Source organism: Vipera ursinii (assembly GCF_947247035.1).
Source record: "Vipera ursinii genome assembly, chromosome: Z".
Lineage (NCBI taxonomy): Eukaryota > Metazoa > Chordata > Lepidosauria > Squamata > Viperidae > Vipera > Vipera ursinii.
This window is the reverse complement of record NC_139517.1, coordinates 118,316,133-118,343,729: the sequence shown is the minus strand read 5'-3', so window position 1 is coordinate 118,343,729 and position 27,597 is coordinate 118,316,133. Positions and strand designations below refer to the sequence as shown.

The window sequence follows — 27,597 nt, the reverse complement described above, 5'->3', positions numbered from 1 at the left end:
CAATGGGAAAGAGGGAGGGAAGGAGGAAAGGACAAAGAGGGAGGGAAGGAAGAAAGGAAGGAAAGAAGGAAGGGACAATGGGAGAGAGGGAGAGAGAAATAGAGAGAGGGAGAGAGGGAGAGAGAGAAAGAGGGAGAGAGAAGGAGAAAGAAATAAGGGAGGGAGAGAGAAAAATAGGAAGAGAGGGAGAGAAAGAGGGGGAAAGGAGAAAGAGGAAGGGAAATAAAGGGAGAGAGAAAGAAAGAGAAATAGAGAGAGGGAAAGAGAGAGAAATAGAGAGGGAGAAAGAGAGAAAGGGAGGGAGAGAAAGAGGGAGGGAGGGAGAGAAAGAGAGAGGGAGGGAGAAAGAGGGAGAGAGAGAAGGAGAGAGAGAGGGAGAGAGAAAGAGAGAGGGGGAGAGAGAGAAATTAAATTAGTAACATGATTGTTACCGTATTTTTCGGACCATAAGACGCACCTGACCATAAGACGCACCCAGTTTTTAGAGCAGGAAAACAAGAAAAAAAATATTCTGAACCAAATAGTACCGGTATACTAAAATATTTATTAAAATAAAGCAAAATACGGTAATGTTTAACAGTGTAAACTCAACAGTGGTGTTAAGAACCATCATCGCTTCCATTAACAAATGAGGAAAGACTTAGAGCAGGGCTTTTCAACCTTTTCACCCATTGTACCACTTTTAGGATAAGGTAATGTCCGAGTACCACCAGTCGCCCAGCAAGGTGTCAAAAGCCTGACCAAAAAAAAGGAAAAAAATGATAAAGTACAGGTAGTCCTCGACTTACAACAATTCGCTTAGTGACTGTTCAGTTACAACAGCTCTGAAAAAACTGACTTATGACCATTTTTCATACTTATGACCGTTGCAGCATCCCCAGGGTCATGTGATTTACATTTGGATACTTGGCAACCGATTCACATTTATAATGTCACATTGTTCCAGGGTCATGTGATTGCCTTTTGCAACCTTCTGACAAGCAAAGTTAGTGGAGAAACCAGATTCAATTACCGTATTTTTCAGACCATAAGACATACTTTTTTCCCCAAAAAAGTGGGGGGGGGGGAAATGAGGGTGTGTCTTATGGTCCGAAGGTGATCCGTATGGCCAGCCCCAACCTCCGCAAGTGGAAAACAAGGGAGATTGCCAGGAGCACAAATCGACACGTGCTGAGAAATGCCAATTTCGCGCTCCTGCAATCTCTCTCGCTCGGTTTCAGCTTCCCTTGCTACAAGAGAAAGCAGGCTGAAATGGAGCGAGGGATATTGCCAGGAACGTGAATCTCGCGCTGCTGCAATCTCCCTCGCTCCGTTTCAGCCTGCTTTCTCTTGTAGCAAGGGAAGCTGAAACCGAGCGAGGGAGATTGCAGGAGCGCGAGATCGGCCGATTCGTGTTCCTGGCAATCTCCCTCGCTCCGTTTCAGCTTGTTTTCTGCAAGAGAAAGCTGGGCCGCAGGGCCGCCTCCACAGGTACTGCTCTAATGCAGAGAGGGAAGGACAAAGAGGGAGGGAAGGAAGGAAGGAAGGAAGGAAGGAAGGAAGGAAGGAAGGAAGGAAGGAAGGAAGGAAAGAAGGAAGGAAGGAAAGAAAGAAAGGACATGGGAGAGGGAGGGAGAGAGAGAAATAGAGAGAGAGAAAGAGAGGGAGAGAAAGAGAGAGGAGAAAGAAATAGGGAGGGAGAGAAAGAAGAAAAGAGAAAGAAGGAGAAAGAAAGGGAGAGAAATAGAGGGAGAGAAAGAGGGAGAGGGAAAGAGAGAGGGAGAGAAAGAAAGGGAGAGAGAGAAAGAGGGAGAGACAAGGAGAAAGAAAGAGGGAGGGAGAGAGAGGGAGAGAGAGAAAGAGGGAGAAATAGAGGGAAAGAGAAAAATAGGGAAATAGGGAGAGGGAGAGAAAGGGAGAGAAAGAAAGAGGGAGGGAGGGAGGGGGAGAGAGGGAGAGAAAGAGAAGGAGAGAGAAAAATTAAATTAGTAACATGATTGTTAAGTGAATCTGGTTTCCCCACTAACTTTGCTTCTCAGAAGGTTGCAAAAGGCGATCACATGACCCTGGAACGATGTGACTATCATAAATATGAATCGATTGCCAAGCATCCAAATGTAAATCACATGACCCTGGGGATGCTACAACGGTCATAAGTGTGAAAAATGGTCATAAGTCACTTTTTCCAGTGCCGTCGTAACTTTGAACAGTCACTAAGTGAATCGTAAGTCGAGGACTACCTGTACTTTATCATTCTTTTTCCTTTTTTTTTGGGCCGGGGTCAAGTTTTTGACACCTTGCTGGGTGACTGGTGGTACTCAGACATTGCCTTGTCCTAAAAGTGGATGAAAAGGTTGAAAAACCCTGTTTTAGTATACCAGTACTATTTGGTTCAGAAATTTTTTTTCTTGTTTTCCTGCTCTAAAAACTGGGTACGTCTTATGGTCAGGTGCGTCTTATGGTCCGAAAAATATGGTATGTTATTCTTGCTAGCTTAATTTCTGTGCAGCAATGCTTTCTTGCTTAGTGTTGCATAATGGTCCCAATTAACACATAGTGGGCTTCTTTATTTTTATAATGCGTTAAAAGGTATTTCTTTCTCCGAGAAACAAGCATTGCAACATTTTTTGCAGTGAAGAACACATTTTAAGGAATTTAAGACACAGTATATGCTTATTAGGACAAGATTACCTGATTTGTAGATCCAAAATGATCTGCCTTTTATCCACATTTTCAGTATACACTTTCACACCATTAATCCTAATGGGCTGAAATAAAAAAAATCCAATTTAATAGATCAATAGGTCTGCAAGAATGATGTTAAATGTAAAACTCTTCCAGCTTATTTAAAATGCTGTATTATGTAAAAACAGATCCAGATGCTTACGGAGCTGATAATGTCAGATTGAAAGGATTACTATGAATATAAAGAATACATGTATTTTAAAAGGCAGCTCACTGGGCAAGCACTACTAAATAGGAATTGCATCAGAGAAACCAGGAAAGAAAATTTTAGTTGAAAGCTTGCAATCTAGTTTAGTTCAAATCTTGCAATCTAATTGATTTTTTTTCACCATTAATGCTGACTTGAATTTAAAAAATGCTATTGCAACATTATGCTTGGTTTCATTGAGAAAGCACCAATGGAAATAATTTGCCCAGCTCTGAATTTTTTTAATATTAGTGCAAACTGCAAAAATCAAATCTCATCTTGCATATGTATCCCTTTAACTTATTCTTAATAAAAGTGCACAGTTGTTAATCACTATTAATAAATACACACACCCATATACACAAAGACACCATGATATGCAGAGCCAGGCACCCATTGCTTCAGATTCTTAAATCAACAGAGCAGAGTTGAGCAAACAAAATCTGCTCTTAGCAGAAGCTTTAGTGATTATGTGCCTGCCCTCTGAGTAAGATTTTCCAAAGGAGAATGGAGCAACATTTATTCACTATATATATTTAGACCGCCAGCATTGATGTTCAAAAACCTGAATAATCTTGTAATATGAGTAGTTTACATTTTGCAGTGCAAATACTCCTTTTATCACCATAGCAATCAAACAACTGATAAAATACAGCATCTTGCTAGATAGGAAGTGTATCAATCTACTCCACCCCACCCAACCCAGCCCAGCCCAAATATTTATGCAAAATTTACTGAAACTCAAAACAAACCAAGATAGATACTTGATGTATATATAAGGCAAGGTAGACCATATAATCTAGTTCTCTTAGGCGTGCGTGCACGTGCACGCGCGCACACATCCCTGTGTGTTTGTGTAATGTGATACTGAGACTATAATTCAGGTAGTCCTCATTTATGACCACAGTCGAGCCCAAGATTTATGTTGCTAAATGAGACATTTGTTAAGTGAGTTTTGCCCCTTTTTACAACCTTTCTTGCCACAGTTGTTAAGTGAATCCCTGCAGATATTAAGTTAGTAATACAGTTTGTTAAGTGAATCTGGCTTCCCCATTGACTTTGTTTGTCAGAAGTTGCAAAAAGTGATCACATGATCCCAGGACATTGCAACTGTCATAAATACATGCTACTTGCCAAGTGTCCTAATTTTTATCACGTGACCATGGGGATGCTGCAATAGTCATAAGTTTGAAAAATGGTCATAAGTCATTTTTAAGTGACTTCTAACAGTCACTAAATGAACGTACATTGTAAGTCGAGGACTACATATACAGGACTCCTGTTAAACAGTAGCATTCACTAACATGAATTGTAATTCAAATAATCTGAAACAAGATTTTGGAACTAAAAAAATTATTCTTCCATCAATGATAAACATATTCAGTAAAATACACTCAGGGAATTTTCTTTTTTTTTCAGGGTACCAAATTATTGCTTTTCAGTTGCTTCTGGGACAAATAAAAGCAAAGCCGTGACTTCAATACAATATCTAATGATTCGCTCTAGCTTCCAGAAAAAGGCATACCTGATGCCCTATATCAATTTTTGTGAAACTGAAAGTACTCAAGTGGCTGTTTGCTCCTTTTACTGCAGGCTCTATTGTTTCACGGAAGAGCTTCTCGATAAACTGGCAAATGAAAGGCCACATATGTTTCACTGTCTGCAAAAAAAAGAAGAGACCACCAAGTTTTCAATGTTAATCCATGATCATGCCATTAGCCCCATTTCATTAAAAATATTAATTTCTGTAGAGTTAGCCTTTTATTATCATTTTACTTTAGCAACCCCTTTAACAATTATACTAGAGGAGAATTCTTAACTGAATATTCATTTACATCCAATCAGCATTAAAAGAGGGACAATAAGCAATTCAATAATTAAGTGAATTCATGTACGCAGGACATGTTACGCTCTATTTCTATTATAAAACAGTATGTGACTTTCCGAGTGTCCCCAGATTTGAAGCTAACATATTATTTTGCTAATCTTGAATTTTGCCCTGATCAAAATACCGCCTTATTGATTTAATATTTTTTTCAGTCTAATTATCCTTTCAAATAAATACATTGGTGTATTTACTAAGAGTCAACAGCAAGTTGATGCACATAATCAAACAATCCTCTTTTCTTTTAAAATCCCACTTATATATAAAAGATAGCAAACATTATATTACAACTACAATTTCAGAAAGATGAACTTTTTTGCATTTAGTACGACTGCTACTTAACTTTCAAGCCCAACAAAACAGCATTTGTAGCTTTTAGAAGATTCAAAACAGTATAATAAAAACCCACCAAGTAAGAAATCTATTTTACAGCTAAGACAACATTACATACTTTTACAAAAACGTCTAAACAGTAAGAGTGTCAGTTTACCTTATTTAGCCATTCTGCTCTTTCAGTATCTGGAAAGTGGACCTGGCGTAAATTAAAAACAAGTTACAAATTAAGAAAAAAGAAGTTTTGAAAAGGAAACCACAATTAACAGGAAACAAATCAGAGGAATTTGAAAATACAAAATGGCTTCAAATTTATTAGTAACCATTGATTATAATTTTCTCATCTAGCAGTGGCCATGATAATTCTGAATAAATAAGATGTTATCTGATTTTAGCATTAATTTATATATACAGTAGATATCACTCAGCTGCTAAACCAGTGCTTCTCAAACCATAATCTAAACAACTAAGTAACCCTTTATACCTCAGGAATAAAACTAATAATTCCATAGGTATTAGGGCTGGCTAAGAAATAGAGATGCTAGTTTAATAATTAGTTTTTAATCAATATATTGCACAGACTCACAAACTTTGCTGCAAACCAATTGTCTACTGCACCTTTGCACAAGCAAATTGAGGAGCAAAAACCAGAGTCAGTTTGGATAGTCCTATTTTCCTACCCAAACCTTCTTTAAAAACATCAGTAAACCCGAATTGAGTTTGGAAACCCTTTACTGAAGTATTGACTTGATTTATTGAAAAGGTATTTTCATCAATGTAATTGGTTTATATAGGAAGACCAGGAATCATTTTCATATTTTGCCTCTTTATTAAATTCATATAATTTAACATTAATGGTAGTCCTCTGCTACTCACAACAATTGGTACCGGAATTTCTGTTGCTAAGTGAGTCATGTCCAATTTTATGACCTCTTTTGCCACAGCTGTAAAGTGAATCATTACAGTTAATGAACCACACGGTTGATAAGCAAATGCATTTTTTCCCCAATTGACTTTCCTTGTCAAAAGCCAGCTGGGAAAGTCTCAGATGGTGATCATATGACTTCAGGATGCTGCATCCAATGTAAATTACATGCCAGTTGCTTAGCACCTGAATTTTGATCATGTGACCATGGGGATGCTGCAACAGTTGAAATTGTGAGGACCAGTTACAAGTCACTTTTTTCAGCGCTGTTGTAACTGCAAATGGTCACTAAATGATGGTTACGTTGAGGACTAGTTGTACCTTCCAAAAAATTCAACCCTATGGAAAGTTTGACTCGTGATCTTCTAAGTATTACATCTTCAGACAATATAAAAGCATATAATGCGCTAACCACATTTCGATACTTGTCACAAGAAATTACGATTTGCTAACCATAAATAAAGGCATCTGGATGAGTGAGAAAGTCTTTGTTTATAAACCTCAGATTAACCAAATTAAGTAAAACGACAGAATAGAAATTAGCAACCCACTTCTATAATGTTGCCAAGAAAACAGTATGCGTACGTCTCTACAGTTATCAGAATTAAGACAGAACTGATGGGGACTTTTCTTTGAAGGATGTATGAATGGAAGCATTATATAAATATATTAAGGTTTGATTAAAAACGCTTGCCTAAAAATATTCAGAGCCTTAGTTAAAGAACTGTAAACATATGTAATCCTTGACTTACAACCACAATTGAGCCCAACATTTCTGTTGCTAAGTGAGACAGCTTGCCCCAATTTACAACCTTTCTCCCCACAACTGTTAAGTGAATCACTGCAATTAATCATTAGTAACACAGCTGTTAAGTGAATCTGGCTTCCCCCATTGATTTTGCTTTGAAGATTGCAAAAGGTGATCACATGATCCCGGGACAATGAAACCTTCGTAAATATGAACCAGTTGCCAAGCATCCAAAATTTGATCATGTCACTATGGGGATGCTGCAATGGTCGTAAGTGTGAAAAACAGTCATAAGTCATTTTTTTCCAGTGCCATTGTAATTTTGAACGGTCACTAAACGAGTGTTTGTAAGTCAAGAACTATCTGTAATTGGGCAGGCATTTCTCAACCCTTCCTTCCTGATGAAGCATATATATAAACCAGCCTTAAAGCTGAACTAACCAGTTCAGATCCATAAACTTAAGCTAATAGTTTATCAGCATTCTGAACTTTTACGAGTTAACTGACACTCAGTAATGGCATTTTTATTGATGCTGCTGGTTCACTGCAGGGGAAAAAAAAAGATGACTGACTCACAGTAAGAGGCTTTTAAAATGGCTTGCATATAGATTTTTTTTTATTTGTTTCAAACTTGCAACGCCTCGGCTAAAAGGGTTAATGTTTATTTTTAATGTGCTTAAGTACATGCGAACTATCCATAATATATATTGGACTCTTCTAAGTATAATTATACAATATTTTATTTATACAGAAGGTTCAGTCCAATCTGATTCACCTGGCAGATATAAGCAATGTCTCCATACAAACTTACATTCAGATCTATTCACTCCAAATCCAGAAAATTAAAACTTCTTTTCTGAATCCAAATAAACTCATGTTTTGACATCTCATTGCCAAAAAGAATAAGGTCTATATTGTGAGATTATAAGCAGCCATGAAACAATTGAAAGGTATATGGAAATCCTCAAATGATAATAGACAAGGAGACTGGATACATATTCAAATGTATTACAACAGAGTTGTGCAGTTAAAAACAAAAAGCATCTTACCTCTCCAAACTCTACCCCATACTACCCCATGGCCAGACTATTCTTCTAGCTCACTCAACCCCCATCCTAGCCCAATGCCTGAGCAAAGAGCCAGGTCTTCACAAACCCCTGGAAGTCTGCATCCAGTTTTGGTCACCACGATGTAAAAAAGATGTTGAGACTCTAGAAAGAGTACAGAGAAGAGCAACAAAGATGATTGGGGGACTGGAGGCTAAAACATATAAGGAACGGTTGCTGGAATTGGGTGTGTCTAGTAGTTTAATGAAGAAAAGGATGGGGTGGGGGGGGACATGATAGCCATGTTCCAATATCTCAGGGGCTGCCCCCAAAGAAGAGGGAGTCAAGCTATTCTCCAAAGCGCCTGAAGGCAGGACAAGAAGCAACGGATGGAAAATAACCAAGGAGAGAAGCAACCTAGAACTAAGGAGAAACTTCCTGACAGTTAGAACAACTAACCAGTGGAACAACCTGCCTCCAGAAGCTGTGAATGCTCCAACACTGGAAGTTTTTAAGAAGAGACTGGACAGCCATTTGTCTGAAATGGTATAGGGTTTCCTGCCTGAGCAGGGGGTTGGACTAGATGACCTCCAAGGACCCTTCAAACTACCTTTTTGTCTTTTTATTATTGTTGTTGTTGTATCTAAAAGGGTAAGAGATAAGAGGTAGGAGGCTGTTCCAAAGGGCTGGGGCAGCCACAGAGAAGGTGTACCTCCAAGGTCCCATCGGGTGGTAATATTTAAGGGAAGAGACCTAAAGCATGACCACCCTAGAACAGGTAAGTGCCTTCAGGGAGAAGTAGTCCTGCAACTAGCTTTGCCTCCCCCCCTCCCAATAAAGGCTAGTACTTTAAGCATCTATTTTTATCGATACATTTCTTGCAATTATGTTTTTTTCTTGAATTGCATACTAAGATATTTAGCTTCCTTGAGCTTTCTTTTAAAAAGAATCATAGCACAAAATTTAAATTAAAAATTAAATTTGTCTTCTATATTGTGAAATTTGTTCTCGAAATAAACTACAGATTCTCAGTTTGTAATACATGTCCAATACAAGCTAAAATGATTAACAAGTTGCTCTGGAAGACATTGTAATGGAATTAGATAATGCTTGCTTTATATGATTATGATTTAAGGGGGAAATAGAAAAAACCCTTATTATATTCACTAGAAAAAGAAGTACCGGTAGATATATTTCATCCTTATAAAAACTATCACCATTACAACCCTTTTCATTGCCTGAACTTGCTAAAAAGTATATTACATTATACTGCAAGTGAGCCATCACCTTGACCGGTATGTACTTAAACCATTTTTAGAAGCCAAACAAATGCAAAGACATATAGTTTAGAGAGAAATTCAGTACCTATTTTATTTCTAAGCATATTAACAGTTCAGCTTTCAAAAAGCCTTAGTCATTAAGTAATAATTAATTTTGAATGCTAGCCTGAATGTTAAAGAAATTCATTAAAAAAGAGTATTAATATAACAAAACATTTCAGCAACTAAAACAAGTATTTAAATGAATGGAAAAAGCAACCGATAAGTATGAAGAACGAAAGTAAATAAAAATGTTATCTAATCATACACCAATGCCTCTTCTACAGATGTAAGATCTTATTTTTTAGATCAGATTTAAGAAAGCCTACTTATTTCATACAGTACAACATTGCAGCATGTATATTCAAACAAGAGTCTGGATATATCAAGTTTTAATTATCTGAAGTGTAGCCTACTACAGATATATTTTCTAGTGTAATGAAAAGGCAAACATTACTCATTATCCAAGCATAAAACCCTGGTTAATCTTTCATTTACTCACAAATGGGACTACAGGGCGACCAAATTTTTTTGAAGACAACTTAATTCATGCCCTTTGCACAACGTAAGAGGAAAATAAATGTAAGCAAGAAAAATGTCAGTGTTGTTTAGAATGAGTTCTAGCAAAGATTGCTTAAAGTGAATGCCACACACTATCAAGATTTTTATGAACTATTTCTGTGGAGACCAAATTTCTAAAAACCATTGCAAATGTCACTCATCATTATTTAGGACCATAGATTTTTGATCTGAAATGAGATTGCGGCATTCATTTTAAATGTAGAAAGCTTCCTAATGCCAAATCACTTTTTGTCTTCACATGATTGCTAGTAGATTCCAAAAATATAGAGCAGATTCCAAGAATATAGAACACAATATCCCACCCATCAAGCAGCCTTTTGTAGCCCACCCTTTTTTAAAAAAAATAGTAACTTTACAGCTGCCCGAAAGACATGCTTACTAAGCAAGCTTCATCCAGCTCCTGTATTTGCACTGCTCTAACAGCACAGAACAGCTGGTTGGCATCTATGTGACCTTTTCTCCTTGATGAGTTGTGCAGACCTGATATATAGGTACTCCTTGATTTATGACTGGTCGCTTGGAGACTGTTTGAAGTTATGAAGGACCCCCAAAAGGTACATATGACCCATTTTGAAGTTCTGATGGCACACATTTAGACCATTTTTTGATTTAAAAAATGTCCCATACCAAACAATGAATTTGCTTAATGACTGACACAAAAATGGTCATAAAACCAGGTTGGTTCTATGGATGACCTGCTTTATGACCACAACTAAAATGGGCAGGCTCCATTATGATCTTAAGTCAAAGACTACCTGTAGTGTAGACCATAGTCTTTTCAATCCAATCATTTTATTTTATCTGGAAATGGCAAGGATTAAAGTGGAGGTTTGAACACTCCAAAATAGGTCTTCTGTTATTGATCTGGGGAGGGTTAATGCAATGGCTCAGTGGTTAAAGACACTTAAGACATCTTTGATACCCAAACACCACACAACGGGGTGAGCTCCCATTACTTGTCCCAGCTCCTGCTCACTTAGTAGTTCAAAAGCATGAAAATACAAGTAGATTTTTAGGTTTCACTTTGATGGGAAGGTAATAGTACAGGCATACTGGTCACATGACCGTGGAAACTGTCTTTGGAAATGCTGGCTCCCTTGGCTAAGAAATGTCAGACATGACTGGAAAGGAAACCTTTACCTTTTTACTATTGACCAGGCCCACTTCTAACATTACCTAGTTAAAGTGTAACTATGAATGCATATCATAAAAAAGACAAGAGAAATACAAAGAAATTAAAAATTTGCTAAGTTGACTAGCATTCTGCCATCAATATCTCCATTATTGTCACAGTACAATCACTCTTAAAAGTGAAGCAATCTTCAATATGGTTACTTACTCTTTCAAGATTCAATGTACGTTTGCATTCCATCCATCTCCTTGGTTTTTTTGCATAGTTTGCAGAGTTTTAAATTTTTCATGTGCACTTTTTAATTTTGAATTACTTTTCTATTTACCTTTTTATATTCTGTAAATCACCCAGAGTTGCACTATTAGGGAGATGGGCAACGTATGAAACAAACACAAATAAATTAGCAACATATGAAACAAACAAACAAATTTGGGACCGTGCCTCATGCAGGCAGGCTGAAGTAATGTGGGATGTTCATCTGGAGAATGAAGACTAAGGAAGACCTCTCAGTGTTCAGTTATAACTTACTAGCCAGAAATTTGATAGCTTTCTATGAGCTAACCATGGTTTAATACCAGTAAGTGTTGATACCTGCTGTAAAACAGGGAACAGAGATAAATTATGTGCTATCAAATTACTGTAAACTCTTAAGAATGCATGGATAGAACTTCTCCACAATTATCTATTCCCAGTCTGGTCTTCAGATTTTCCATTGCCACTATCATATTGCTGGTTGTCCTCTTTCCTTCCAATTTTTGCTGAATTATATAGACTACTCAACACAATTAGTTCTTTGCATAATGTTATCATTTCTACTTTGAGGGAGAACTCTGCACTGGTTGTTCTATGACCCATTTCCTTTCTTTCTTGGCTATCAATGTTCTGGGAAGTCTTTTCCAATACCAAAGTTCAAAACTATCAATATACTGTTTTTAGATCCTTCGTTCCAATTATATTTCCCTCTCACTATTTCCAACTTTGACATTCCTTCTTTGTTTCTTATATCCTGTAACATTATGATCTCCTGAAATGTCCAATTCTGTATCAATTTGCTGAAGTCTAAGATTTTAATATGTAACTGAATCTTTTCATCTTTTATTGATCTTTCCCATGTTCATGTTTATTATATTTTACATTCATACTGCAATTCTTTCTCTGCAGTTTCATGGCAACATCAATAACTAGATATCCTAAAGTATTTAATCTAGCTATGCCATAATCCCCTTTATGTCTTCTGTGCAGTAAGAAATGATGCCTTTGCCACTATCACTAAAGAAATAATCCATGTCCAATACAGATAGTCCTCAACTTACATCCAGAAATGAGACTGGAATTTTGATCACTAAACAATGTAGTCAGAGTCATGACATGATTGGAATAGATTTTCCAACCATTTTTACCCCAGTTAAGTGAATCATGTGGCTGTTAGGAGAACCTTGCTTCCCCAGTTGAACTGTCACGTTGGACGCTGGCTGGGAAGATCACATACCATTATAACATGATTGCAAACACTGTAACCATTGTAAATGCAAACCAGTTAACAAGCACCCAAATTGCAATCACTTGACATAGCGTGGTGTGAAGGTTGTTACTTTGAGGACAGTTCATATATAACTTTTTACGAGGCTGTCATAACCATCATTAAATGAATGATTATAAGTTAAGGATTACCTGTATCTTTCTAGATCATTGATGTTTAACATAGGCACTGCTTCTTTATATTACCTGTCCAATATTTATTTATTTATTTATTTATTTTATTTTATTTTATTTTATTTTTGGGACTTATATGCCGCCCTATCTCCCGAAGGACTCAGGGCAGCTAACAACAATAAAACACAATAATACAAATGTTAAAAAAGATTAAACTAACAAGCCCCAATGATAAAATGATAAAATATTAAAAATATTCTATTTAAAAATCCCTATCGTCAGTCCAGGTCAGCCTGATGGAAGAGAAATGTTTTAAGGTCGCGACAAAAGGACCGAAGATCCGGGGCCATCCGGAGCTCAAGGGAAAGTTGATTCCACAGGGCTGGCGCTCCCACAGAGAAGGCCCTCCCCCTGGGGGTTGCCAGCTGATATTGTCTAGCCGAAGGCACCCTGAGGAGGCCCTCCCTGTGTGAGCGCACCAGGCGATGGCTGAGAAGCTGAATTGAACCCACTTTGGAGAATAGCATCCTTGATGCACTCCCAGTTTTCTTCACTTACCCCTCCAACAAACACCTTCTCTACCTGCCTTCCCTAGCCAAAATGAGGCAGCACAGCAGCACTTTTGGAAGTGGGTAGAGGAAGAATACGGTAGTACAGATAGATAATTTAAAAAATACATTGTACCAGCCCTGCTGAAACATTACCCTCTCCGTCTTTGCATTTCTCCTAATATATTCAAGTGTGGATATATACATTATTTAAACTTCAATATGAGTCTGCACATTTTTTTCTCCTTCCCTTCACCTCATTTCTCTTTTTTGGGTTAATAAGCCAAGGACAGGATTCAACTCTCTTTTTCCCCATTAATCTAAATGCTATTAAAACTCTCAGTGTTGTCTGTCTGTAACCTTCAGTTAGCCAAAACAGTGGATTCTAAAGCAACCATTTTAAAAATCAAGCTACTGCAAATGTGCTAATTTTAAAAAATGTGTCCAAAATCTAAGACCCATTACTCTCTTTGAAGTAAAATTTTAATGACCTTCAGACAAACTTGTGGACAGTGTACTACTGCTACAACTGGTCATGTGATCATAATTTCCAATGTTCCCTGTCAGTTTCCTATCAGCAGTCAATGGAAAGCTGACAGGAAATTGAAGGTCACTCCTGCCCCCCACTGTTTTTGTCCACCAATGGTCATTCTGTTTATCTCTTAAGGTAAGTAAATATTGACAAAGGAAGGCCCAATGGTTAGAAGGTTGTCTTGTTATATATAAACTGGTCTGATGGCTTTGCTGAATAAAAAGTATGGCAATGGTGCTTTTTTATGGATAAATTTAAGAAAAGTACATTGAATTTGACATAAAAATAGAACTAGGTGGTACATTCCAAGTTATTTTTAATTTGTTGTTTTCTAGCAATTTTGTCAAAGTACTGTTTTCTTCTGCCACGCATAAAAGCAGGAATACCATCACTGGCTGCAAACAAGGTGACAATTATATAATTCAACACTTATGTAACAGCTCCTCAAGGTATTCAGTCTGACAATATCACGCATCTTAACATCTCATACTAACTGTATGTTACATAAAGAATGCACAAATAAACATGATTAAAACTGTATTTGCATATTTATACCTTTGAGTATTTGAGCTCTCCTGGCATTAGTTTTGGAGATAGTAGTTAAACCTGTTCTCAAGTATGCTGTTAATTTTTTTTAATTAACACACTACAGGACTAGATTACATTTACTCAGTTTATCTTCAGATACTGGAGTTCTTCTGCAGATAACGCTTCCAAGCCATGAATTACTTATTCTGTATGCACTGACTCTAAATGTAATACCTAACTTTTCTCCCTTAAAAGACATTCTTTTCCTCTCAGTCCAGTTTCCTAATCTCTCCAGATTAGATTGCAACCTTATTCTATCACCCTAGAATGATGATGATCAGATTCCTCCAATTGTAGCTCATGTGAATCTGATATGCAGCTCATCAATCCCGATATCTGGATCATTAGTAAACATGTTGATTTGTGGCTCCAAGACTTATTTCCTTGAGACGCCACTGGTTACTGCTCTCCAACTTGAGGTAGAGCAATTAATCCTGATTCTAAGTGCAGTTAGTCAGTCAATCATGGATCCACTTTACTATAATACTATCCAAATTATACTTTAACAGCTTGTTGATAAAATATTATTTGAAATCTTGACTGAAATTAAATAGGAAGAAGAAGAAGAAGTTGTTGGAAGGGACCTTGGAGGTCATCTAGTCCAACCCCCTGCTCAGGCAGGAAACCTTATACCATTTCAGGCAAATGGCTGTCCAGTCTCTTCTTAAAAACCTCCAGTGTTGGAGCATTCACCACCTCTGGAGGCAGGTTGTTCCACTGGTTAATTGTTCTAACAGTCAGGAAGTTTCTCCTTACTTCTAGGTTGCTTCTCTCCTTGACTAGTTTCCATCCGTTGCTTCTTGTCCTGCTTTCAGGTGCTTTGGAGAATAGCTTGACTCCCTCTTCTTTGTGGCAGCTCCTGAGATATTGGAACACTGCTATCATGTCAACCCTCACTCTTCTCTTCATTAAACTACACATAACCAATTCCAGCAACCGTTCCCTATATGTTTTGGCCTCCAGCCTCCTAATCATCTTTGTTGCTCTTCTCTGTACCCTTTCTAGAGTCTCGACATCTTTTTTACATTGTGGTGACCAAAACTGGATGCAGTATTCCAGGTGTGGCCTTACCAAGGCATTGTAAAGTTGTATTAGTACTTCACGTGATCTTGATTCTATCCCTCTGTTAATGCAGCCTAGCACTGTGTTGGCTTTTTTGGCAACTGCAGCACACTGCTAGCTCATATTGAAGTGATTGTCTACTAGGACTCCAAGATCCCTCTCACAGTTACTACTATTGAGCAAGGTACCACCTATACTATACCTATGCATTTGATTTTTCCTGCCTAAATGTAGAACCTTACTTTTTTCACCATTGAATTTCATTTTGTTAGATAGTGCCCAGTGTTCGAGTCTGTCCAGATCCTTCTGTATCTTAAGCCTATCTTCTGGAGTATTGGCTATTCCTGCCAGCTTGGTGTCGTCTGCAAATTTGATGAGTTCCCCATCTATCCCCTCATCCAAGTCGTTAATGAAGATATTGAAGAGCACTGGGCCCAGAACAGAGCCCTGGGGCACCCCACTACACACTTCCTTCCATGTAGATGCAGTTCCATTGAGGACCACACGCTGAGTACGGCCTGTCAGCCAGCTACGAATCCATCTGGTGGTGATGCTGTCTAACCCACATTTTTCTATCTTATCAAGTAGTAGGTTGTGATCTACTTTATCAAATGCCTTACTGAAGTCCAAGTAAATTATATCTACAGCATTCCTCTGGTCCACTAGTTTTGTCACTTGGTCAAAGAATGTAATAAGATTTGTCTGGCATGATCTGTTTTTGACAAACCCATGTTGACTTTTAGTGATGACTTTGTTTGCATCAAGGTGTTCGCTGATTTGTTGTTTGATTATTTTTTCCAGAATCTTCCCAGGTATTGAGGTCAGGCTGATAGGTTTGTAGTTTCCTGGATCTATTTTTTCCCCTTTTTTGAAGATGGGAACTACATCAGCTCTCTTCCAGTCCTCTGGTAGTTCCCCAGTGCTCCAGGATCTATGAAAAATATAGTTCAGTGGTTCTGAGATCACATCTGCCAGTTCCTTGAGAACTTTGGGATGTAATCCATCTGGCCTTGGTGATTTGAACTCGTCTAGGCTGGACAGGTGTTCACTTACCATTTTTTTTGCCTATCTTAACTTGTGTTTCTATTCTGTTTTTTATGGCACTGGTTTTGGTAGGTTGGACTGTTTTTTCTCTTTGTGTAAAGACAGATGCAAAAAACGAGTTAAATAGTTCTGCTTTCTCCCTATTGCTTGTCACCTTCTTGCCACTTTCACCCACTAATGGACCAATCATTTCCTTAACTTTTTTCTTGTTTTTTATATGTTGAAAGAAGCATTTTTTGTTATTTTTGACTTTGGTCGCAAGCCTTAGTTCATTTTGAGCCTTAGCTTTCCTCACTTCATCTTTGCAGGCACGGGCTATTTGCTGATATTCTGACTTAGTTATGTGCTCCTCTTTCCAATTCTTATACTTGTCCTTTTTATCTTTCAATTTATCAGAGAGTTCTTTATGCAGCCATGCTGGTTTCTTTTGAGAGCTGTTATTTTTATTCTTTGTTGGTATTGTACTAGACTGGGCCTTTATTATCTCACTTTTCAAAATTTCCCAAGCTTCTTGAGTTGTTTTCCCCTTTACTGACGTGAACCCTCCCTCTGAATATTGATTTAAAATTATGCTACTCAAATCACCATGGATTAGGAAAGACCCATGTACTCTCCCCATGTACTTAATGTTCCTCTCCTCTCATTCCTTTAATGGTATTTGTTAATTAATTAATAATTCACTTAATTAAGTGAATAAATAAATAAATATCCTTTGGATGCAGAAGCAAAATAGCTGCTGACTTCCTTTGCCTTTTTGGCTTGGTCATCCTTGGACTGTAGATTTCTCCTCTCATTTGAACTTTCTTGTGAATTCTTCTTACTATCGACTTATTTGAAGAAAACCTCCCTTGTGCGCCTCAGGCTATTTTTTGCCTTTGCCTTCCTAACCTCATTTCTGAGCTTTCTTGGATGTTTGCCTTACCTTCCATTTCATATAAGCATCTTCTTCAACCTCAGCTCCTTCATAAGCTGCCTATTTAACTACACTGATGTTTTTAAGGTCTCTTCCTCACTGATAGTTTTGAGATTCACTATCCTTAATTTCCTTTTGCTGGAATTGGGTATGTGTAGTTTAATGAAGAGAAGGGTGAGGGGTGACATGATAGCAGTGTTCCAATATCTCAGGGGCTGCCACAAAGAAGAGGGAGGCAAGCTATTCTCCAAAGCACCTGAAAGCAGGACAAGAAGCAACGGATGGAAACTAGTCAAGGAGAGAAGCAACCTAGAAGGAGAAACTTCCTGACAGTTAGAACAATCAACCAGTGGAACAACCTGCCTCCAGAGGTGGTGAATGCTCCAACACTGGAGGTTTTTAAGAAGAGACTGGACAGCCATTTGCCTGAAATGGTATAAGGTTTCCTGCCTGAGCATGGGGTTGGACTAGATGACCTCCAAGGTCCCTTCCAACATCATCATCATCATCATCATCATCATCATCATCATCATCATCATCATTATTATTATTATTATTATTATTATTATTATTATTATTATTATTATTATTATTACCCAGCCAGGTACAACACTTTAATGTTCTGAAGCTTTAACAGCTTCCTTACTGTTTCTCTTAGGTCATTAAAATCACACTTTCTAAAGGCCCATTTGAGCAGTCTGCTCCTGGTGAGAGTGATGGATCTGAATGTCTACAGACATTCATCTAGCTCATGGTTCTCCTGAAGGTGCTTTTCAAAAGGCAACTGGACTTTCATATATTTTTTTCTTTTGAATTAACTGCAAGGTTTGGGGTTGGGCAACCGTCTTGCACTGTTTTGGCTCTTTTCTACAAGACCAGTACCAATCAGTACTAATAGAGAGGTCCAGTGCACAGATGCTCCTTTGTTGTGTGCAGCAGAGCACAACACTCTCCTACTCCTTCTGAACACCTACATGAAGCCCCATGGGATGAAGTGCTGTCAGTATGCTGGTGATACTCAAGTTTACATTTCCATCCTGGGTTAATTACCCCCCAGACACACCCATGAGGAATCCGGGGGATCTCATGCACTTGCAACTCCTGCTCAATGAGCAGGTGGCAGCCGTGCCTAGGAGAACCTTTGCACAACTTGTTGTGCTCTTTCCTGGATTGGGAGTCCCTGTGCTCAGTCATTTAAACCCTGATCATTTCAGGCTGGGACTACTGCAATGTGCTCTACATGTGGTTAATCTTGAAGAGTATCCAGAAGCTTCAGATGGTGCAGAACGCAGCTGCACAAAAAATTCTTTAGGCCCTAGGGTGGGCCATATTACACCACTGTTCCACAAGCTGCCCTAGCTGCTAGTTTGCTTTTGGGCCCAGTTCAAGGGGTTGGTTATCACCTTTAAAGCCCTGCTTGGCATGGATCCAGGGTATCTGAGAAGCCAGCTCATCCCAATGGGATTAGACTCCTCCACCTTCATCCGCAGAAGGGGCATGCTATGAACCCCGTCAGCCAAGGCATTTCAGCTGGTGGGGTCCAGAAGAAGAGCCTTATCTTCTGTGGGCCCCACCCTCTGGAATATCATGTCCCCAGAGGTGAGATCCACACCCACCCTTTTGGTCTTCCAAAAGGCCTTATAGACATAACTGTGCCAACTAGCCTAGGGCCCCAATGGGGATATGGCACTTTGTAAGTGGTTAATGAAACACAGGTAGTCCTCGACTTATTCGCTAAGTTCATTTAGTGTCCATTCAAAGACACTGAAAAAAGCAGGTTTTTTTGACCATTTTTCTACACTTATAACCACTGCAGCATCTTCATGGTCATGGGTTGCAGGCCATGTGATCACCTTAGGCAACCTACTAACAAGCAAAGTCAGCGGGAAAGCCAGATACACTTAACTGTGGCAAGGTTTGTCAAATGGGATTAAATTCACTTAACAAATGACTCTTACCAAAAGAAATTTTGGGCTCCATTGTGGTCATAAATCGAGGACTACCTGTAACACCCTGCCTCCTTCCTATCTGCCTTTGCTCCCTCCCTCACCATCCTGTCTAGTTTTATTTTAAATGAATTTTAAACTTATGATCCTTATTGTTTAATGTTTTAATTTTAATTGACTGTAAGCCATCTAGAGTAGTCTCTGGAGAAAGGGTGATATATAAGTCTAATAAATAAAAAATAAAATCCATGGTTTGTATTTGATTTTTCTTAGAAATCTTTTTGTGAGGTATAGGTATAGAGACCAGACCTCAGATCAACCACTCATAAAATTCTAATACTGAGAAAGAAAAAAAGACTAGCTTTGTTCTACTTCCAAATAAATCAACACAATGAAAGCAAAAAAAATGACTCAGCTCTTAAAACAACCTAATCTGATCAGAGCTCTGGAACCAATTTTGAAGTGACACAAGGACCTCTTATGGAGGGGCTATGATAACTATTGTTCTCAACCAGAACTGCTAACCAAATATTTTTATTTCCCTCTCTCTGTAAATATGTAAAATATAAAAAAAACATGAATATCTATCCAAAGCCAGCCCAGACACTATTTCTTTATAGCAGACATGTCAAACACAAGGCCTGGGGGGGCAGATCCGGCCTGCGAAGTGGTTTCATGCGGCCCGCGAAGCCATCCTGGAAACAGTGAGGGAACGGCCCCCACTGCCTTGGCCCTGGCCCAGAGACCCTCCTTCTGCCAGAGACCCTCAGATCTGTCTCACTCCTGGCCCCCCGTAGGCACCCTTGATGAGAACGATGTAGAGCTGGCCACGCCCACCCAGTAGGCCATACGCACTCTAGCCACGCCCACCCGGCCCCCTGAGGGCAACCACAATGCTGATGCAGCCCTCAATGAAATTGAGTTTGACACCTCTGCTTTACAGAGATAATCTGCTGCTGCTGCTTATCACATTTTGAATCTATCTTCTTCATATCTTTTTTTTGACAAGATGTTTTTCAGAGAAAGTAGCTCCTCTTAACATTAGAATTTTGTCTCATTGGGCTTCACTTAGAGAATTTCATTAGATCACTATGACTGAACATTTTTTTTCAAAAAAATAGCATGCTGCCCCTAAAGGTAAACAATTTCCAACCCTTTAATGAGAGATAGCATGAACAAACCCATCTGTCATACTGAAGTTGTATTAATCTTTTATAGTCTTTTAATATTAAAAAAGCAAAAGCAGTTCTTGAACTTTTTCTTACACAATAAAATTCCTAGTGACTGTTAGGGAAGACACACCCACTAATTACTCACATTTCATGCAGATACTAAAAGAAGGGAGAAAGGAAGAGTCCTCTCATCTGGAATAAAAACAGTTATTCAGAAAACTTATGAAGCTCATGCTAATATGCAGATAAACAGCCAGGTAGCTGAGATCAAACAGATGCCATCCAAAGAATGTGGTGCATTTAAAAATAACTTCCATTTCCTTTTTCCACAACTTCAGAGTCAACATCTCTTTGGCATGGTTGGCTAACAGAGCAAAGTTTACACATTATTCATGCATTTATTTATTTATTTATTCAATTTATATAGCCCATTTCAGCCAAATTATTCTGGGTGGCTTACAACTGTATAGTATGTAGTGTGTAGACAAATCTCAAGACCCCAAGACAAATTTCACATCCTATGACACATATCAGGCAATACTTCAAGTGTGCCTTAGTGCTCTTAATAAGGGACTCAAAAGAAATAACATTTTGTATTTGATCTGTAAACAATAAGATAACCAGAGGAAATGTTATTTATCAGGAAGGAAATAAATACTGCCAAAAGCATGAGTAACAGCACATGGTATGACCCTCATTTCTAAATGCAATCAAATATGGGTCAGGCCCCCCCCCTGCACTATTTCAATCACCTAAATGATTGTTTTATAGACATAAGAGAAAAATAAAATAATGAAACTCCAGACAGCACCTAGTTGTTTCTCCAGAAAACCCGAACCACCCAACCCAACCTGGTTTCTATCCACAGGGGTAGAAACAGTTGGCGACAGCAAAGACTTTTTCAGAGAGACAGATTCATTTCCATAAAAGCAGGGCGGTGGATCAACTTAACCCCAACCAGCTTTTCCTAATTTCAAACCCTCCAGACACGTTGAACTTCGACTGCCATAATTTTCAGCCCCCAGGAAATAAGTTCCAACACATGCTAGGAATTCAGTAGGTGGGGAAAGATCGCAACTCTCACCCTTTTTGCACGACCACCCAGCAACCCCACCAGCCTGCTGAAGGAAAAGCGTGGCTGTATCTGCACCGAGGCCGTTCTGCTGGGTCAGCCGAACCATGTTTTTACCAATCAACCCAACTTTCCAGGTTCTGCGACGAGCGAGGCTCAAACTGGGCTGGCTTTTCTATGGCTCGCCCCAAACATTGCCGAAAGACCGACCCCAACCATCCCCGAAGTGACTAGGGGGAGCAAACGCCGAGGTAGCCCTCCAGAGTCGCTCGAACCCGGAGCCACTTTCTCTCGGGGACGCCGGTCACTCCCTACAGACAAGCCGCAGGGAACCGGAGAAAGCCAGCCGCTGGAGCAGACCCCACCCTTCACTCACCCAGGCGGGAAGGTCTCCCGTGGAGACGGTGAGTCTCACCGCCCGCTCCTCGTCTTGCAGGAAGGCGAGAGCCCGGCCCAGGCGGGAGCTCTTTCCGCCTCGGTGCCGCTGCACCCAGAAGAGGCATAACAAGGCGGCCAGCACCCAGCTGAAGCTCAGCCCCAGATAGCCCAGCAGGTAGATGGGAAAGACCAGCGCGAAACTCCGCGCGAACTGCGACAACAGCCCCGGCAGATCGACGCTGAGCATCGACGGTGGCGACAGAGGCGGCTCCGAATCGCCCCCGGACTCTCCCGGGCTGGTTCCCGGGGCCGGGGGCGGCTGAGCCCCTGCGCCACTCATACTCTCCGCGCGGTTACGGCCCCTTCTAGTGGAGCGGCTGCCGCTGAGGCGCTGGCGGAGGACGGGAAGCGAGAGAGGGCGCGGACAGGACTGGCAGAGGCGTCCCCGCGCATCTCCCTCCCAGCTCCCGCCTCGCAGTTGCTGAGGGACAACCACGGCCGAATCCCGCCCCTCCTTCGAGTACGCGCTTCCGGGTTCTTAGGGAGGCGGAGCTGACGGGCTCGGAGCGAACCATTCACGAGTGAAAGGGGAGGCTGGGGCTAGCAAGGATAGACGGGGGGGGGGGAAACTGACACGTAGAATTTTTCTCGAACGAGCGGGACAGTAGGCATTCCCTCCTGGGACAGTTTTCTCCTGCCTTTCCCTAAACAGCCTGTGCGTTATGTAAGTTTATTTGCACTGGGATTAGATTGTTGCTCAACACGGCCTTTCTCTTGGGTCAGCCCAGTGTTTTTCAAACTTGGCAACTTTTAAATGTGTACATTTGACTGGTGAATTCTGGGGGTTGAAGTCCACACACCTTAATTTTTCCAGGTTTGAAACTCATTGGCCCAGCCCTTGCCTATACTGTACCCACCACTGCGGGGGCATATGCATCCATTGTGAAGTTTTTTTAAAAAGTAGATTCTCATCCACCACATGTTTAAAATATAATGTTATTCGTTTGTGGATTATCATTTTAATTGGAATGTCTAAAAGTAATGCAAGATCTATTTTTCTCTCAGAACAACCACCTTATAAATAACCCTAACCTTATTATACCTATCTTCATTATATTTATTTATCTCTCAAATTTTTGCACCACCCATCTCATGTAAGTGACTATGGGTAGTTTACAAACAAAATAAAACAATATAAAACAAATGCACACTTAAAAACAGAACAAAGTTAAAATTTACAAATTAAAAGTGAAAAATGAATGTTAAAAGATTATGCTGAGAAGGAACAACTGGCCCAAAATCACTTGAGTAAGCTTTTATGAATAAGACTAGTAAATGTGTCTCCTGTCATAACGTCTTGGCTTGCTAATATTTCTGTCCAATACGGGGGTTCCCTAGCTATAATTGCACAATAAATTTATTAGATTAAGCTGATTTTCTGCTTTCAGGCGATGCAGTGAAAGAATCCACACAATGTTGTTGTTGTTGTTGTTAGCTGCAAAGTCGTGTCCGACCCATCGCGACCCTATGGACAACGTTCTTCCAGGCCTTCCTGTCCTCTACCATCTTCTGGAGTCCATTTAAGCTCACTCCTACTGCTCCAGTGACTCCATCCAGCCACCTCATTCTCTGTCGTCCCCTTCTTCTATTGCCCTCAACCTTTCCCAGCATTAGGCTCTTCTCCAGTGAGTCCTTCCTTCTCATTAGGTGACCAAAGTATTTGAGTTTCAACTTCAGGATCTGGCCTTCTAAATAGCAGTCAGGGTTGATCTCTAGGACTGACCGGTTTGATCGCCTTGCAGTCCAAGGGACTTGCAGGAGTCTTCTCCAGCACCATAGTTCAAAGGCCTCAATTCTTTGGCGCTCAGCCTTTTTTATGGTCCAACTTTCACAGCCATACATACGTCTCCCTCTTCATTGCCCGAGATAATTCAATTAGAGTGGCATCATCTGCATATCTTAGGTTGTTGATATTTCTTCCAGCAATCTTAATTCCAACTTTTGATTCATCTAGCCCTGCCTTTCTCATGATGTGCTCTGCATATAAGTTAAATAGGCAGGGTGACAGTATACATCCTTGCCGGACTCCTTTCCCAATTTTGAACCAATCAGTGGTTCCGTGTCCAGTTCTCACTGTTGCTTCTTGGCCTGCATATAGGTTTCTCAAGAGACAAATAAGATGGTCTGGTACGCAAATCTCTTTAAGAACTTGCCACAGTTTGTTATGATCCACGCAATCAAAGGCTTTAGCATAGTCAATGAAGCAGAAGTAGATGTTTTTCTGGAACTCTCTAGCTTTCTCCATGATCCAGCGTATGTTGGCAATTTGATCTCTAGTTCCTCTGCCTCTTTAAAATCCTACCTGTACTTCTGGTAGTTCTCAATCCACATACTGCTGGAGTCTAGCTTGTAGGATTTTAAGCATAACTTTACTAGCATGTGAAATGAGTACAATGGTGCGATAGTTTGAACATTCTTTGGCACTGTCTTTCTTTGGAATTGGAATGTAAACTGATCTTTTCCAATCCTGTGGCCACTGTTGAGTTTTCCAAATTTGCTGGCAAATTGAGTGTAGCACTTTTACTGCATCGTTTTTTTAAGATTTTGAATAGCTCAGCTGGAATACTGTCACCTCCACTTGCTTTGCTGTTGCTCAGCTTTTCTAAGGCCCAATTCACTTCACATTCTAGGATGTCTGGCTCGAGGTAAGTGACCACCTCATTGTGATTATCAGGGATGTTTAGCTCATTCTTGTATAGTTCTTCTGTGTAATTTTGCCACCTCTTCTTAATCTCTTCTGCCTCTGTTAGGTCCTTGCCATTTTGGTCCTTTATCATGCCCATTTTTGCATGAAACGTTCCCTTCATCTCTCCAATTTTCTTGAAGAGATTTCTGGTCCTCCCTATTCTATTGTTTTCTTCTATTTCTTTGCACTGTTCATTTAAGAAGGCATTCTTATCTCTTCTAGCTATTCTCTGGAATTCTTCATTCAATTGGGCATATCTTTCTTTTTCTCCCTTGCCTTTCGCTTCCCTCCTTCCCTCAGCTATTTTCAAGGCTTCCTCAGAAAGCCATTTTGCTTTCTTGCATTTCTTTTTCTTTGGGATGGTTTTGGTTGCTACCTGTTGTACAATGTTGCAAACCTCTGTCCATAGTTGTTCAGGCACTGTGTCTATCAGATCTAATTCCTTAAATCTATTTGTCACCTCTACTGTATATTCAACAGGGATATGATTTAATTCATACCTGAGTGGCCTAGCGCTTTTCCCTACTTTCTTGTTTATGCCTAAACTTTGCAATCAGAAGCTCATGGTCTGAGCCACAGTCAGCTCCTGGTCTTGTTTTTACTGACTGTATAGAGCTTCTCCATCTTTGGCTGCAGAGCACATAGTCAATCTGATTTCTGTGTTGACCGTCTGGTGATGTCCATGTGTAGAGCCGTCTCTTGGGTTGTTGGAAAAGAGTGTTTGCTATGACCATCGTATTCTCTTGACAAAATTCTATCAACCTGTGCCCTGCTTCATTTTGTACTCTAAGGCCAAACTTGGCTGTTATTCCGGTTATCTTTTGGCTTCCTACTTTAGCATTCGAATCCCCCATGATAATAAGGACATCATTTGTTGGTGTTACTTCTATAAGGTGCTGTAGGGCTTCATAGAACCGGTCAATTTCATCCTCTTCAGCACTGGTGGTTGGGGCATAGACTTGGACTACTGTGATATTGAATGGTTTGCCTTGGATTCGAACTGAGATCATTCTGTCATTTTGAGGATTGTATCCCAGTATTGCTTTTCCTACTCTTTTATTGACTATGAAGGCTACTCCATTTCTTCTGAGGGATTCTTGCCCTCAGTAATATACCTGATGGTCATCTGAATTAAATTCACCCTTTCCTGTTCATATCCACACAATATGATAGACTAAAATGTAACTGGTTAGTATGTGCTTCACAACTCAGTGTGAACCTGCAACAAGTGGCAGAATTATCAATTTTTGCCTAATCTCAGGTAAGCAATAACTGGTTGAATGGGAGATAAGACTTGGGCAAATCAGTTCAATGTTATTTCGAAGAAATATGATTAGTAGAAATGCTTGCTTACAAGAAAGTCAATTCAATTTGAGGAATACTTTATTCTTGAAGGGTTTCATGAGCCAATCTTTGTTGGTTGCAAGCTATGTTTTTTTAAAAAAATTAGTTTGTGGTAAAAAGCCAACCAATTTAGTTTACACTATTAAATTTGTTCTCCAGCGGTTCTGATTTATATAACAAACTATGATAAATAAACTGACTTAAAAGAAAGAGCAAATTCACACATTATTTGAACACCCACTCACCCTGATATCTTAAGACTACTATTCCCACATCTGTCAGCAAGCAAATATTTTTCACATATTTGGAGGGGACCAGCTGAGGAAAATTGGATTCAAAGTATTCAGAAAGGCTTGATGAATCCCCAGATAAATGGTTATCTAATTAATTAATGTATCTTTTTTCCATTGTGGATTTGCATACAAATTACATTTTTCAACTTTTATTCATGTAAATCCTTGGGTTTTACTTAGAACAATTCTCTTCCCTGGAGGTTTATAATACTAAATAATTAATTTGATGCAGGAAAATTAATTTACAAACTAATTAATTTGTAATTTATATAGGAAGATAGTCACATAATGGATGTATGAAGTTTATAGTGTGTTACACTGTTTTCAATACCACTATCTAGATTTAAATAATCTCTTAGCAGCTGTGTTAACATTAATTTAAAAACAGATAAAAAGGCACATATATTCATAAAGGAAAATAAATATGCTCTTAGTCAGCAGTTATTTTATTGATATGAATGAATTCACACAACACACTATCATGTTTTATTTAACTGTTGGCAGGATTCTCACAAAACAAAATCTATACAAATGTATTGTAAAACAAAATAATAATTGCAAGTAAATAAAAATAGTGAAAATGGGATTATATTTTTAAAACTAGCCTAGGCATTTAGTTTGCTCCAACTGAAGAAATTAAAACTCAGATTATTGAATCAATATTTTTTTCTGTCACAATCTTACATAACTAGCAATAGCATAGCACTTAGTCTTACATACTGCTTCATAGTGCTTTATAGCCTTCTCTAAGCAGTTTACAGTCAACACATTGTGCCCAACCGGCAGCAAGACTCTTAATAGGTCAGTATTGGAAGAAGGAGGAACTGCAGACTATAGAAGAATGGACTTTAAAGGTTTCTGACCTGGCAGAGATGGCAAAGATTTCGGCTTATTTGAAAGATCACTCGCAAGAACGTTATATTATGGAGTGGAGAAAATGGATTGAGTATATCCAGAACAAATATAGGACTAAAAAGTTTCATGTAGCATTTGAATAAGTCTTCCTTTCCTTTTTCTTTTTTCCTTTTTTTTTCTATATATATTTAATATTAATAGTGTTTGTAATTATCCCATATGAGCCAGAGAGTGATAGATTTTAGAGTTTATGGTTGTTAGCATATGGATGTTTATGATTGGTTTTTTTTGTTTTTATACCTTGTACTTAGCTCTGGGAAGTGGGGGGGGGAGGGGGAGAGGGGTAGGGAGGGAGGGAGAGGGGAGGGGGATTGTTAAAGATAAAATGTATGTTAAAACTTTTCAATAAAAAAAACATATTGTGCCCAACAATCTGCGTCCTCAGAAGGATGGAAGCCTGAATTAACCTTCAGCCGGTCAGGATCAAACTCCTGGCAGTGAGTAGAGTCAGTCTGCAAGACAGCATTCAAACCACTGTGCCACAATGGCTACTAATTTTAGCATTCACCA

The 27,597-nt window shown here is 39.3% G+C and overlaps 1 protein-coding gene across 2 annotated transcripts in view; it reads right to left on the bottom strand.

Annotated features, from left to right (window-relative positions):
- The window catches only part of ESYT2 (extended synaptotagmin 2), a 74,794-nt gene extending 52,527 nt beyond the window's left edge, over positions 1-22,267 (bottom strand). For both annotated transcript variants that reach the window (XM_083376710.1, XM_083376711.1), the window contains exons 1-4: positions 21,788-22,267; positions 5,287-5,328; positions 4,437-4,571; positions 2,671-2,747 (exon numbers count right to left, since the gene is read on the bottom strand). In XM_083376710.1, coding sequence (XP_083232836.1) covers positions 2,671-2,747; positions 4,437-4,571; positions 5,287-5,328; positions 21,788-22,129 — 596 coding nt within the window. In that variant the 5' untranslated portion in view covers positions 22,130-22,267. The remainder of the gene's footprint in view (positions 1-2,670; positions 2,748-4,436; positions 4,572-5,286; positions 5,329-21,787) is intronic.
- Between the last annotated feature and the right edge of the window lie 5,330 nt (positions 22,268-27,597).